The 12,425-nt window shown below is 35.7% G+C and overlaps 1 protein-coding gene, 1 long non-coding RNA gene and 1 pseudogene across 2 annotated transcripts; 1 reads left to right on the top strand and 2 right to left on the bottom strand.

Annotated features, from left to right (window-relative positions):
* Nucleotides 1-3,628: 3,628 nt before the first annotated feature.
* Nucleotides 3,629-3,991, top strand: LOC145803626 (uncharacterized). Its single transcript, XM_082896942.1, has one exon. The coding sequence runs from the start codon at nt 3,629-3,631 to the stop codon at nt 3,989-3,991; it is 363 nt and encodes a 120-aa protein (XP_082753068.1).
* Nucleotides 3,992-4,521: 530 nt separating this feature from the next.
* On the bottom strand, nt 4,522-5,556 carry LOC145804535 (uncharacterized). Its single transcript, XR_014346501.1, has 2 exons — nt 5,135-5,556; nt 4,522-4,578 (listed from the first exon to the last, which is right to left on the bottom strand). It is a non-coding gene; the product is annotated as an uncharacterized LOC145804535 (long non-coding RNA).
* Nucleotides 5,557-9,250: 3,694 nt separating this feature from the next.
* Nucleotides 9,251-10,286, bottom strand: LOC145804534 (EID1-like F-box protein 2 pseudogene; annotated as a pseudogene).
* Nucleotides 10,287-12,425: the final 2,139 nt, after the last annotated feature.

Genomic DNA, 12,425 nt, shown 5'->3' with positions numbered 1-12,425 from the left:
AGAGCTTTATCTTTATCCAGACTGAGGTCCTCTTTATTCTAGGACTCTTGTCCCTTATCTGTTCATCTCGGGTTCTGATATCTCCGTAGATAACCTTGGCCTAGCCAAGATCACCTCGTTATCATGACTAACCCACGTGACACTCTGGCTGACATGTCGGCGTCACCTCGGCCACGTGCTGTTATTCACAAAATATGCCCCCACATTAGCAATTACCAGTGATTTACATCCATTAATGAACCACAATAAAATAATTTTGTGTAAATTATGCTTTTAACTCCTACAATTTGATCCAAACTTTACTTTTTCCCTATATTATTTCAAATTGAATAGTTTGGTCTCTACACTTCAAATTTAGTTTTATTTTTGTCATTTCATTCAAGTTGAAAGTTAAAATTAATGATTTTGGAACACTTGTCAATCGGTGTAAATGTAGAAAAGATTAATAAAAATTTGAATGGAATGATCAAATTGAAATTGAACTTAAAGTATAGGGATCAAAGTGAAATTTAGTTCACATTATAGGGGTTAAAAGTGTAATTTACACAATAATTTTTTTACCAAATGAAGGGGTTTTAAATCAAAATTTTCAAATCCCAAATAGTTCTAAACTTAGTTTTCAAACTTGGGTGTATGATGAAATCTTATTTTCAAAACACAATTTGTAGTGTTGAAGTTCAAATTTGAAGTCATGTTTATTTGAAAACAAAACACAGCTTGATGGAATAACTTGGCTTTGAAAAATAAATTTAAAATTGTTAGAATTTAGAAGCAACTACTTTCCAAGTAATCTAAAGAAAAGTAATTATGTTTCAAAACAACATGCAAATATGAGAGGGTTTTTATTTATTTATTTAATATCGAATACAGGTGATATAATAACTTGAACGATATATATACCGGGATTGGTGGTACACATGATGCGCGTGCATATGATTGTTTTCTTTTGTTAAAATAAGATTGTGAAGTGTATGACTGAATTCAAAACATGAAAAATGAAACATTTTATAAATTTGAAAAGATCAACAGCTAAGTGATTTTTGTTTAAAACATGTAATTGCTTATGGGCATTTTTGAAAATTAAAAAATGTGACATATACAACAAATCTAGAGGTGGCTCAAAATGCGGACATGGTGTGACTACTGTGTGAGAGACACATCAGCCACTGTTGTGCTGTCTTTTGGGCACATTTCAGGGCTTGTTTTGATGATCTGAATCGTTCATTGTTTGAAATGAGCCCCTAAATGGGCCTTAATATCCGCACAACAGTGGTTGCTGTACGGGAGGCATAACAGCCACACCACCTCTCTCTAAATGCACCCTAAAAATTAAACTGGACACTCAATTGCTCAAGACACCACATCTTCAAATTCAAATTTTATTTATTTTTCTTTCAACACCCCAAATAATTTCAACCCTACCCCTACCCTTCCTAGCCACCTTTATTGCCGTCACCTCCCGACACCTTCATTGCCCCTTATAATTTCAACCCTACCCCTACCCTTCCCAGCCACCTTTATTGCCGTCACCTCCCGACACCTTCATTGTCCCGTCGTCCAAGAAGGGGGTCATGAGAAGAAAGGAAGTCTAGGTTAGCCTTTGTGGTTGAGGAATAAGAAAAAGAATAAGGAAGTAGAAGACGAGGTAGTGGCGATGAGTGACGAAAACAAGGAGGGAAGGCACGGTAGTGGAGGGGGTTGGACTAGTGGTCAAGGCTTAGGACCTAGGGATGTACTTCCTCTAGGGTCTCAAGTCCAAAACGTGATAGGTGCAAACAATCTCTTGGGGCCCTGTCCATACAGGGCAAAGCCCTAGCTTTAATCGGGATTCTCGCAAGTGGATGGTGGGATTGATTTCCCGAATTAATCAGTCCAAATGATCGGATATTGAGTTATCAAAAAAAAAAAAAAAGAAAGATTGAGGGGGCTGGTTTAGGATTCTGTGGTGGATGAGGAGGGCTTGGTCGACGGAGAAGAAGAAAAAGAAGAGAGAGGAGGTGGCGGCAACATGGAGGTAGTGACGGCGGTAGGAAATGTGGAAAAGGTGGTTGGACCGAGTATGCAGTGGTGACATGGAAGAGGTGGTCGGAGTGGGAAAAGGCCATCGAAGCTAGGGTAAACTAATTTAGGGGTAAAATGGTTACTAATCTTCTTTTCTTTTGAAAAATAAAATATCCAAAGAAATCTATGGGGAGCATTTTAAGACTTCTTGAATCTAGTATTTGCTTAATTATATAATAGTATAGATATATACCACAAATTTACTATTCAGGGACTGGATATAGTCATAGTCCCAGATGGAAGGTTGGTAGTTGGCCGATCGTCTGATAACCGCTTGATTGCAAGGTTCAGAAATAGAAGTGCATCAAACGGTTTGCAGAGAAAGACCATGAATGGATGACAATGGTGAGGCAGAGCTTTGAAATGGTAGAGTTAGAGTGGCACTACTGTAAAGAGAGATGGGATTACGAACTAAGGTAAATTACAGATAGGTCCTAACAGTTGGATTTAATTTTTTTAAATTTTATTGAAAATAAGTCTTAATAAAATCGTCACTAAAAGTAATTTTTTATGACGATTTTTTGCATATGTCGCTAAAAATTGACAATTCGCGACTTTTTTTTTTTCACGATTTTTATAAATTGTGTCTGAAATTTACAATTAGTGACTTTTTTTGTGACGAAATTTTCAAACTGTTGTTAAAAGTTGAAAATTAGTGACTTTTTTTGTAACAAAATTTTCAAAATATCGCTGAAAATTAACAACTAGTGACATTTTTTAATAGTGTTTTATGAAAAATACTATTAATTATCATAAGACCTATTAAATAATAAGTCCACTTATTATGACATATACATAAGTCCTCCTAGGAACAACAAGGCTAAAAGAACTATTGCAATGAGAGTTTAATTAATTGAGCAACACTTTATCTTAATAAATCTTGATTAACACATAATTAAAGTAATCATACCTAATTACAAATCCCACATAATTTAATTTGTCTAATTTGACTTCTATTAGAATCCAATTAATTATATTTAAATTTATCATTTTGAATCAAATTTTTAATCAAACTCCCAAAAGGCTCTAAATATTAAATTAAACTTATTTCCATCCTCAATTTTGGTTTCTTAAATCATTAAGGCCTTCAATTTCAGATTAAACTTCAAAATCTTCGTCAATAAATTACATATTCAATTGAACACATTATAAATAAATTTAATTCATAATAATCTTAATTCCAATCTTAATAAATTAATCAACTCCAATTCGGACCCAATTAATAAAATCTCAATTTTACTAAACTGAATCGGATATTTAATTGAACTCCTATATGGTCCGATACTCTAAATTAAAATAATTCAATTTGTCAATTTCACATTCTTGAGCTACTTAAGCTTTTAATTTCTCATTCCAAAGTAGCTCTTTTATAAAATTATATACGAATCAACACCAACATTATTCATCAATTCCCCAATTAACTCAAAATAATAATTAATTAAAATCCAAATCACCTTGATTATTTAAATGTAAAATATTATAGGTGGCGGGGTCGTCACATTTTGACAATAAAAGTTTAATTTATCTTGCTGAATTTTATCCAAATGAATTTTCTACAACAGAGCTCATGGTGCATAATGATCAACTTGATACATATATTGTCGACATACTCTCTAGTATTGAGTTCTCATGGTTGAATAGAATTGCCGATCTTGCTAAGAAAATGACGGAGACTGGAAGAGATAAAGTATATCTATTGGTTTATTTGCTCATGACTTTAGCATTGATCTTGCCTGTTGCAACTGCTATTGTTGAGAGGGTATTTTCAGTTATGAATATTGTGAAGAATCAGTTGCGGAACCGAATGGGTGATGAATGGATGAATGATAGCTTTGTTGTTTACATAGAAATTGACATTTTTTATGGCGTTGATAATGATACTATTATGGAAAACTTTCAAAAGATGAAAACTCGTCGGGATTCATTGTGAAAGTTTAGTGATATTTTTGTAATGAATGAAAACTCGTCGGGATATGAAAGTTAGTGATATTTTTGTAATGAATATTCAAGTTTTTATTATTAATATTAACTCAAAATATTATGATCATTTTATAGTTATTGATTAGGAAAGAAAAATTTTGAGCTTGTAATTAATAGGTGCCTCCTCATATAAAATTTCTGGCTCCGCCACTGAATGTGACAACAATAAAGACAATCTACAACGCACATAAAGTGACAAGTGACTCAACGAATTTATTTTAGTTCAGTAATATGATACTGGAGTAATCTAATTTGTATAGTAATCTATCAAAGAACAAACCCTGTACAAATGAGCTCTAACTAATTTTTTGTTAAAGTAAAGTAAAATCACCAAATCAAATGGCATCAAATGGCTAAAATTTTTTTGTTTATCCAGCAACACGGCCCTCAAATACTTAACAAAAATAAATCAAATTACTATATTATCCTCGTCTTCATCCCTCACACTCCCCCATCACACTCCCCTCCCCCCCTCTCTCGCTCTCTTCCCAACCCGACACTGCTGCTCCATCGGAATTCGAAACCCATCTTCACTTCCTTTCGTGTGAGTCCGGATTCTCAGTCGCCCTTCTCGGCGGCCGTCCCAGCAGCCCCCCAAAACGACATCGTTTTGGGGGTTTTTTTTGATTTTTTTGATTTTTTTTTCTTTCTTCTTCCTCGTTCGAACAGAACCAGAGGGGAGGGGAGGGGAGGAGAAGAAGAGAGAGAGGGGGAGGGGAGGGGAGGGGAAGAAGAGAGAGAGGAAAGGAGAAGAAGAGGGAGCCGCCGGTGGGCCGGACTGGAGGGGGCCATAATCACCGGGGGAGGAGGAGGAGGAGGCGAAGGCGGGCCGGAGGCGGAGGCGACGGCGGTCGGGTGACGATCGGACGGCTGGCGAGCTCGACGACCTGCGACGGCGAGTCTTCGGCGAATCCGGACTCCCTCCCCTCCCCTTCCTCTCTCTCTTCTTCCCCTCCCCTCCCCTCCCCTCTGGTTCTGCGAAGAAGGAAGAAGAAAGAAAAAAAAAAAAAAACGAAAAAAACCCCCAAAACGACGTCGTTTTGGGGGGCTGCTGGGAACGGCCGCCGACAAGGGCGGCCGAGGATCCGGATACCTTTCGTGTTGGTGTTCGGCATTTATATTATATTATCATGAAGATCCATTATTACAGTTCAATTGATGCCGATTCTCGTGGAAAATTATATGCTGGAAGTGTTTCTTATGGGTAATGTAATGTCTCACCTCTGAGATTAAACTTTCATAGAATAGTTGTTATATTTGTTACAGGGAGTAGTGTTTGATTGAAATGCCCTTTTGTTTATTCCATTCTTACCCTCTGTTTGGATGCCCGGAAAATTAATGAAAATTGAAAAGAAAATTTGAATCTTCTGCTATAATGGCGACTCTATGTAAAGTTTCACGTTCTTCTCTGTAATTGTACTGATTCTAAGAATTACGCAGCTTCAAGACTTGTGTTTTGCGGCCACAGACTGTGAGTTTGGTCTCTACTGTGGCCAAGCTATAAAGCCCATTTTAGTGGGGGTGTTTGTTTCAGCTTTTCAGAGCCAACTTATGGCTTTTAGCTTTGAAAAAGTTATTTTGGACTGTTTGGTTAAACTTATTTCAAACAGCTTCTGATTCTAACAGCTTATTTTAACTCAAAAAAGTTGATTCTGAGAAGCTGCTCACCCCTTGCTTCTGATTATCAGCTTCTGCTGTAGACATGTTAATTTATGGTTATACTCTTAAATTTTTTTATTTTTTATTTTTTTAAAAATAGAAAAAGACCCAAATAGACTATAGATTATTATTATTATTATTTTTTATGAGAAATGTAGACAAATAAAAAATAAAAATTAATTGAAAAAGCTATTTCACAGCTTATTTAACAAACACTACTCAGCAACTTAAATCTATAATCCAACAGTTACACCAAACAGATTAACAACTTCTGATTAAAGTCATAATCTATAATCTGTTAAGTTATAATCTATAAGCTGTTTTAACAGCTACACCAAACGGGGCCAGTGTAAGCTTCTTCAGCGTTGTCTCCTATTCATTTGAGTTATATAATTTTCTTGTTATATTTTATTTTTTACAACAATTCTGGTGATGGGTTTTTGTTGTTTTGTGCAATTGGTCATGGGTTGATCAATGGGTTTCCCTTTAAGCACTCATGGCTGGTGACTCGTCTTCAGTCAGTGTTAATGGATTGGTTTTATGGCTTTATTTTGCAAATTGGGATTTTTGTTGTCTTCTATGCTTTGTATAAAATTGACTGGCTTTGGATTGTTGTGTGATTAGCTTTGGGGAGAAGCATTCTTTTTCTTCCGTTTGTATGCCTGTTGTTACTTTGGTACAGGCAGTGGACAAAGAGAGATTAGAGATAACACAAGAGAGGGATTATAGTACTAGGGTTAAAATTGGAATTTTGAAAATTTTAATTGATGGCATCAGCCCTACCTATTAGTTGACATAACAATTGACTAACGGAGGGAGAAAGTTGTAATGCGATTGGAAACTATAGGGAGGAGATATAATTTGTAGAACATACTATTGTATTTGCTAGAAATCTTAGGGGAGGTCACTCTCTGTCTCTTAGTTTATGGCGAATGGGTAGCCACATAGAAGGTGAAGAAATTCGGTGAAATACTCTTGGTGAAGTACTTATAGCAGGCCTCTTTCAAAATTATTTTTTTTCTTCAAAAAAGAATAAAAAATAAAAAAAAATCAGTAGAATCAAGTGATGCTCCTTTTATCTCTTTCATAGATTTTCCTTTGCAAGCCCCTAATTGAAGTTGCACATGATGAGATATCTGAAAATCTATGGAAATAAAGTTGGCAGTAATAACAAACCCTAAACATGTTATTGTCCTCTAGTCGTATACATGAAATGGAGTTGTACACTTGAGAAACAAGACTATGTCCAATAAAAAATAAAAAAAGAAGAAGAACAACTTAGACTATGAAAGGGTGGTACAGATGATTTGCATTCTATTTATTAGCTTACTTGTCCCCTTATGGAGTTTCAAATGCCTTACTTTTCTAAAAAACTCCAGGTCAATTGTGAATTTAGTCGTTTGATTTTGGTGCCAATTTGGTTTGACTATTCCGATGAGCATGACTGATTGTTCATACTCAACCATTTTGGACGACTAATTGATAGGAATCTGTATAACTTTCCCAAAAGAATGGTCTGCTTTCGAATTTGATTGTCTTTGAGAGGGATGACTGTTTGAAACTTCTTCGGTGTTGATGAGAACAACTTCATCATGCTCCATCAGAGAAGAAGATATCAAGCCATTTGGGGTGGCTCAACCCTTTAGGAGGCCAGAGGCAAAATTTTAAAATGAGATCTTTTGTATTTAAATATTAATTTTTATTATTTTAGTTTCATCAAAATTAATTTTTGTTACTTTTTGTGATGCAAAATTACTAATTAAGCTTTTGTAATCAAGTTTCTATAACATATCATTTTCAAGGATAAATTGCAAATACACTTGATCTTTCTTGTGATATAGTTAACCATAGGTAGGACTTTATAAATTTTAATTTTGAAATACTTTTTTCTACAGAAGCAATTGTTATGGGTATTGTCAGTAATATTTTTGTAAGCAATACTTGTATTCACTACAAGAATTAACACTTTTGCCGACCAAAAAATTGGTCGCTAAAAGCCCATTTTTGGTCGGCAAAAGTTATTCGCGACCAATTTTTTTGGTCGCTACTTTGGTCGCCAATCGAGGGTCGGCAAAAGTAATTCGCGACCAAAATTTTGGTTGGTCGCGAATAGTCGGATTTGCCGACTAAATTTTTGGTCGCTAAATATATCATTACCGCGACTAATTCATTTAGTCGCTAAAACACTTTGGTCGCAAAAAGTGATATTTTCCCGACCAAATATCTTAGTCGCCAATTGACACATTTCGCGACCAAAAAGTTTGGTCGCCAATTATTACATTCAACGACCAAAAAGTTTGGTCGCCAATTGTGACATTCCACGACCAAAAAATTTTGGTCGCCAATTGTGACATTCCGCGACCAAAAAATTTTGGTCGCCAATTGTGACATTCCACGACCAAAAATTTTGGTCACCAATTGTCACATTCCGCGACCAAATTGTTTGGTCGCCAATTTTCACATTCCGCGACCAAAATTTTTTGCGCAACTAAAACTTTAGTCGGCAATAGACCTATTCGCGACCAAATCATTTGGTTGCCAAAATTAATAATTTTAACGATTAATTATTTAGTCGCCAAATGTGCTTGGTGATACACCTACTACTTTATTTAGTCGGCAAAAGTATAACTTACTGGGGCACGAGTGCCCTTACTAGTTTTGGGGCTTTGATTAGCAAAAGCTATTGGGAATTTGGGACAAAAGTACAACATTACACACTCTCAGTTGCCATGGAATGCAAAAGATCGGAATATTTCCCCATCAATCATAAACATTACAACACAACTTTATTTCTTTACAATCGTGTCAAGTACAAAGACAGACAGACACATAGAGAGAACATAATCAACTTAACCTTCCTCACCAAAAAAATAGCAATATACAACATGAAACAACAGAATAGCATTCTAGAAAACAATATAAGCTCTTTGTTGACAAAATCATTGTACTTAATGAGCTTCTCCTACTGATCAAGGTAAGTGCTTGCATGCAAATCACATGGACAAAGAAAGTGTTATTAGAAAAAAAAACAATTATAGTAAACCTACAGTGATCTCTCTTTGTCGTACACGTCAACATAAAAAAGAACAACAACACATCTACAGTGATCTCTACATAAAAAACACCAGTAAAAAAGACTGCAAGGTTTTACATCCCAAATCTGGTGTTAATCCAGTCTTTAAGCCAATGATATTTTGATAAATCACATGTGAAATAGTTAGTTGATTGTAATCAAGCACTTTCAAGATAAACCCCTTATTGCAATGTTACATTCTCAACCAGAGCTCAAACATGGTCAATACTCAACTCAGTTCAGCTTATTTACCACCCCCCGAGTGTGTACTATTTTTTGGTGCTGTGTTAAAAAGGTGACCGAGCAAAAGAATCTTCGTTTGTATCTCATAAAAATCCTAATGTCTACACTAAAAGGCCAGGTCTTTTAAGAGTTAACAGATTGTAGTAGAGTGTCTTGCAGTGTTCATTCAGGAAAAAGTAGAAAATTACACTAAATAAATATATATGGTAGAGTTCCATAACAAATACAAAAAGGAACCCTATTGATTTTAAAAAAGAAAAACCAGAAAGGAAAGAAAAATCTGTGTGCTTAGATTAGATATACCTGGGTTCAGTTCAAAGTATCACTCCAACTCAGATGCCTCTGAATCAGACAATGGCAAGAGGGTGCAGATACCAAGCACATGCCCATTAAGGCACACGCAATACTCGATTGCATCTTCGTAAGAACCTAACCTGCAGCTAGCACTCTGCGGTACCATTTTTGCTTGCAGCATGCTCCACAGCTTTGCCTTACAATAGGGGCACACTTCTGTTGGATGAAACTTGGCCCCCCTGCTGATCAGCATCTTCCGAACCTTTGCAAATGACTTGAAAACTCCACGGAAAAATCCCACATCTCCCTCTTCCCCTTGGTCAAGATGTTCACAAGGATCAGACACATACAACACATTTGTTCTGCATTGCGGCAAAAGAAAGCTTTTCCCTGATGTCCTAGAGAAACGGGTCCTATAAACAAAATGGCCACGAATATGAATATTATTGAACAAGCCACCCTTGGTACATCCAGAACAGTAAATAAGCAGCTTCCCAAGCGCCCTCCAGTTCCCATCAACACTGTGACTCCCACTAGATTGCAGATCAAGCATCATCTTCGGAGCTCTAGCCTTGCAAAACTCCTTCCAGAGTACTCTTTTAGCAACATCATCAAACCATTTGCATGCACAAGAAAAGGCTGCTATCAACTTAGGATTCCAGTTCAAGTGCTGAAAAATTAGAAAGATCGCATCCTCAGTTAGATGCCCTTTCGTGCATGTACAGCTTGTTGAGTGCATGCAGCGATACTGCTTCGTTAAAATCATTGTCCCCACCTAGTAATGTCAGATGAGTTAATGAAAAAAATTAAGCCACACAATCAGACCAAGGCTACAAGTCAGTAGTATATAAACTGTGAAAACAATAAATCAACTAGACAACCGTGAATGCTACAAAATAGAATCAATATTATGTATGCAATTAACATTTCAGATTCCAAAATAAATAGGCTTGGTTGACCTAACTCAATGCTAAAAACACCAAAATCTCAACATGCACCAATAATTCTTCCATTATACTCATTAGACAAGGTCAATCAATTACTAGGGTCTTTATCAGTTTACAGATGTCAAACTCAGTATAAAGTGGCAATTTATAGGATAGAGAAAGGTGAGCTCTAAGAGCATGCTGCTATCAGGCTGCTGAAGCAATATAGCAGATAAATGAGTACAAATATCGAGGATTGAAAATCAAATACAAAATGTTTAAGCAAACACTCTTAAGGATCAAGTTGAAGATCAAACAACTACAATGTCATCTTACTGGGTGACAAAAACAATGTGAGGCCGATTTATCAGCAACATGTACCGAAAAGAAATGTGCAATCAAAATCATTCATCTCTTCAACACTAACATTCCACATATAAACATATTCAACAATTAGCACTTAGATATATGGACAAGACAGAGTTCAAAATGGCACCCAGATCACTCAAAATTCATGAATGAATCAAAGCAGGCCTATTCCTACGGCTTAATTTGCAGCAACAAATAACAATCATTAAATTCCATGAGAAGCACACAACAATCCGAGTAATATATTCGCCTTATAAGAAAAGATCTTAAGGATTCAGACAACGACTTAGTTCAAACGAAGTCCAACAAGTTGTCTATCTGAAAGTTGAAGTTAATTATTGCCTTTTGCGCTAGAAATATCAAGGATAACCTTCAAACACGGACACAAACACAGGACATGGCAATTTTAAAAAAATAGGGACACGGACACGGCTAAGGACACAGCAAAAAAAGAAATTATATATATATTTTTATTTTAATACAAGTTAATTATTTTATTTAATTATAATATTTTTAAATAAATGTGTTTCTATATAAGATGACTTTTTTTATTAATATTAAATAAATACATACATATATATATATATATTATACATATTAATCAGCGAGAGATGCGAGCGAGAGGGAAGGCAAGATAGAGAGAGAGAGAGGCTTACGGTGGTCAAAGTCGACTGGATGGAGGTCGAGGTCGATGGCTTCGTAGACGATTACTATGAATGTTACTTAATGTGGCCTACTTAATGTTACTGAATGTTACTTAATGTTACTTAATGAGGTCGTGTCCATGCTTCGTAGACGATTACTATCTAAATTTAGAAATGCTACCCACTTCTTATAAGCCCATATAATTATATGAATGTTACTTAATGTGGCCTAAGTGGTCCCTTTTAAAAATTATAGAAACCCACATAAAAAGACCAATTTATAATTGGCCACCTTCTGCTTTTAGTTACACGCATGGTATTCCCAACTGGGTGAATTAAAACTAACCTCTATTGATGAACACAATCACTCACCAGATGTTAGATATTATTTATTTCCTTCTATCCCCAACTCCTTTGAGTTGAGACTAAAACCCACAGATGTGAGCAATCACCTTCAACATTTCAGCTACTATTGTTAGTTGATGGATTGTCAGTTGTGTTCTTCTGTTGTTTTAAGTTTACCAGGTGTATACCATCAAATAAATGTGCTTTCTTTGCTAAATATGTAAATTTTTTTTTTTGGCATTAAACCGCAACCTTCTCCTGTGCACCAAGCAGAACATAGAAACTTTAAGAGGGGAAAAAGTAGTAACCTCCATTATTGAATGATCTCGTTCAGCAAATGCAGAAGCAACACAACCTTGGAAAAATTTAAGCTGCTTCTCCGCTTTCATATTCTGAAAAGGAAAAAATAAATAAATGGAATCAGATTACAAGGATCAATATTATGATGGCCAACCTACCTTGAAAAATATCCCTATTGGATGCCTTGCTCTGTCCCTACTGAAAACAATGAACCATACCACTGTCAATTTAGACTCTACAAGCCAATCATTAGTTTTCATGCAAAAACAAGACCATCTTATCTTACAAAAATAATGGAACAAAGAAACCCTCCAGAAAGTGGGAAACGTCATTGGCATAGTGTTTCATCATTTCAATCAGTATGCAATCTAAAAGAATAAACCAGTAGGCATTCTTTGCCCAAAAACCTAAGACTAGTAGGATAGCTACCATTCCATTAGTGAATAATTCATAAGTTAACTTCTTGCCAACACCTCCAATGTGAACACATGTGCTGGATGTAGAGAGAGAGAGAGCGATACCTTTGATACG

The sequence above is a fragment of the Camellia sinensis genome, chromosome 12 (assembly GCF_055761805.1).
Source record: "Camellia sinensis isolate YWXY chromosome 12, ASM5576180v1, whole genome shotgun sequence".
In the NCBI taxonomy this organism is placed as follows: domain Eukaryota; kingdom Viridiplantae; phylum Streptophyta; class Magnoliopsida; order Ericales; family Theaceae; genus Camellia; species Camellia sinensis.
This window is presented reverse-complemented; position numbering and strand designations above follow the sequence as displayed.

Bases quoted from the DNA above. Each gene is read 5' to 3' on its own strand.
- LOC145803626 (XM_082896942.1), top strand. From the start codon at position 3,629: ATGGTGCATAATGATCAACTTGATACATATATTGTCGACATACTCTCT.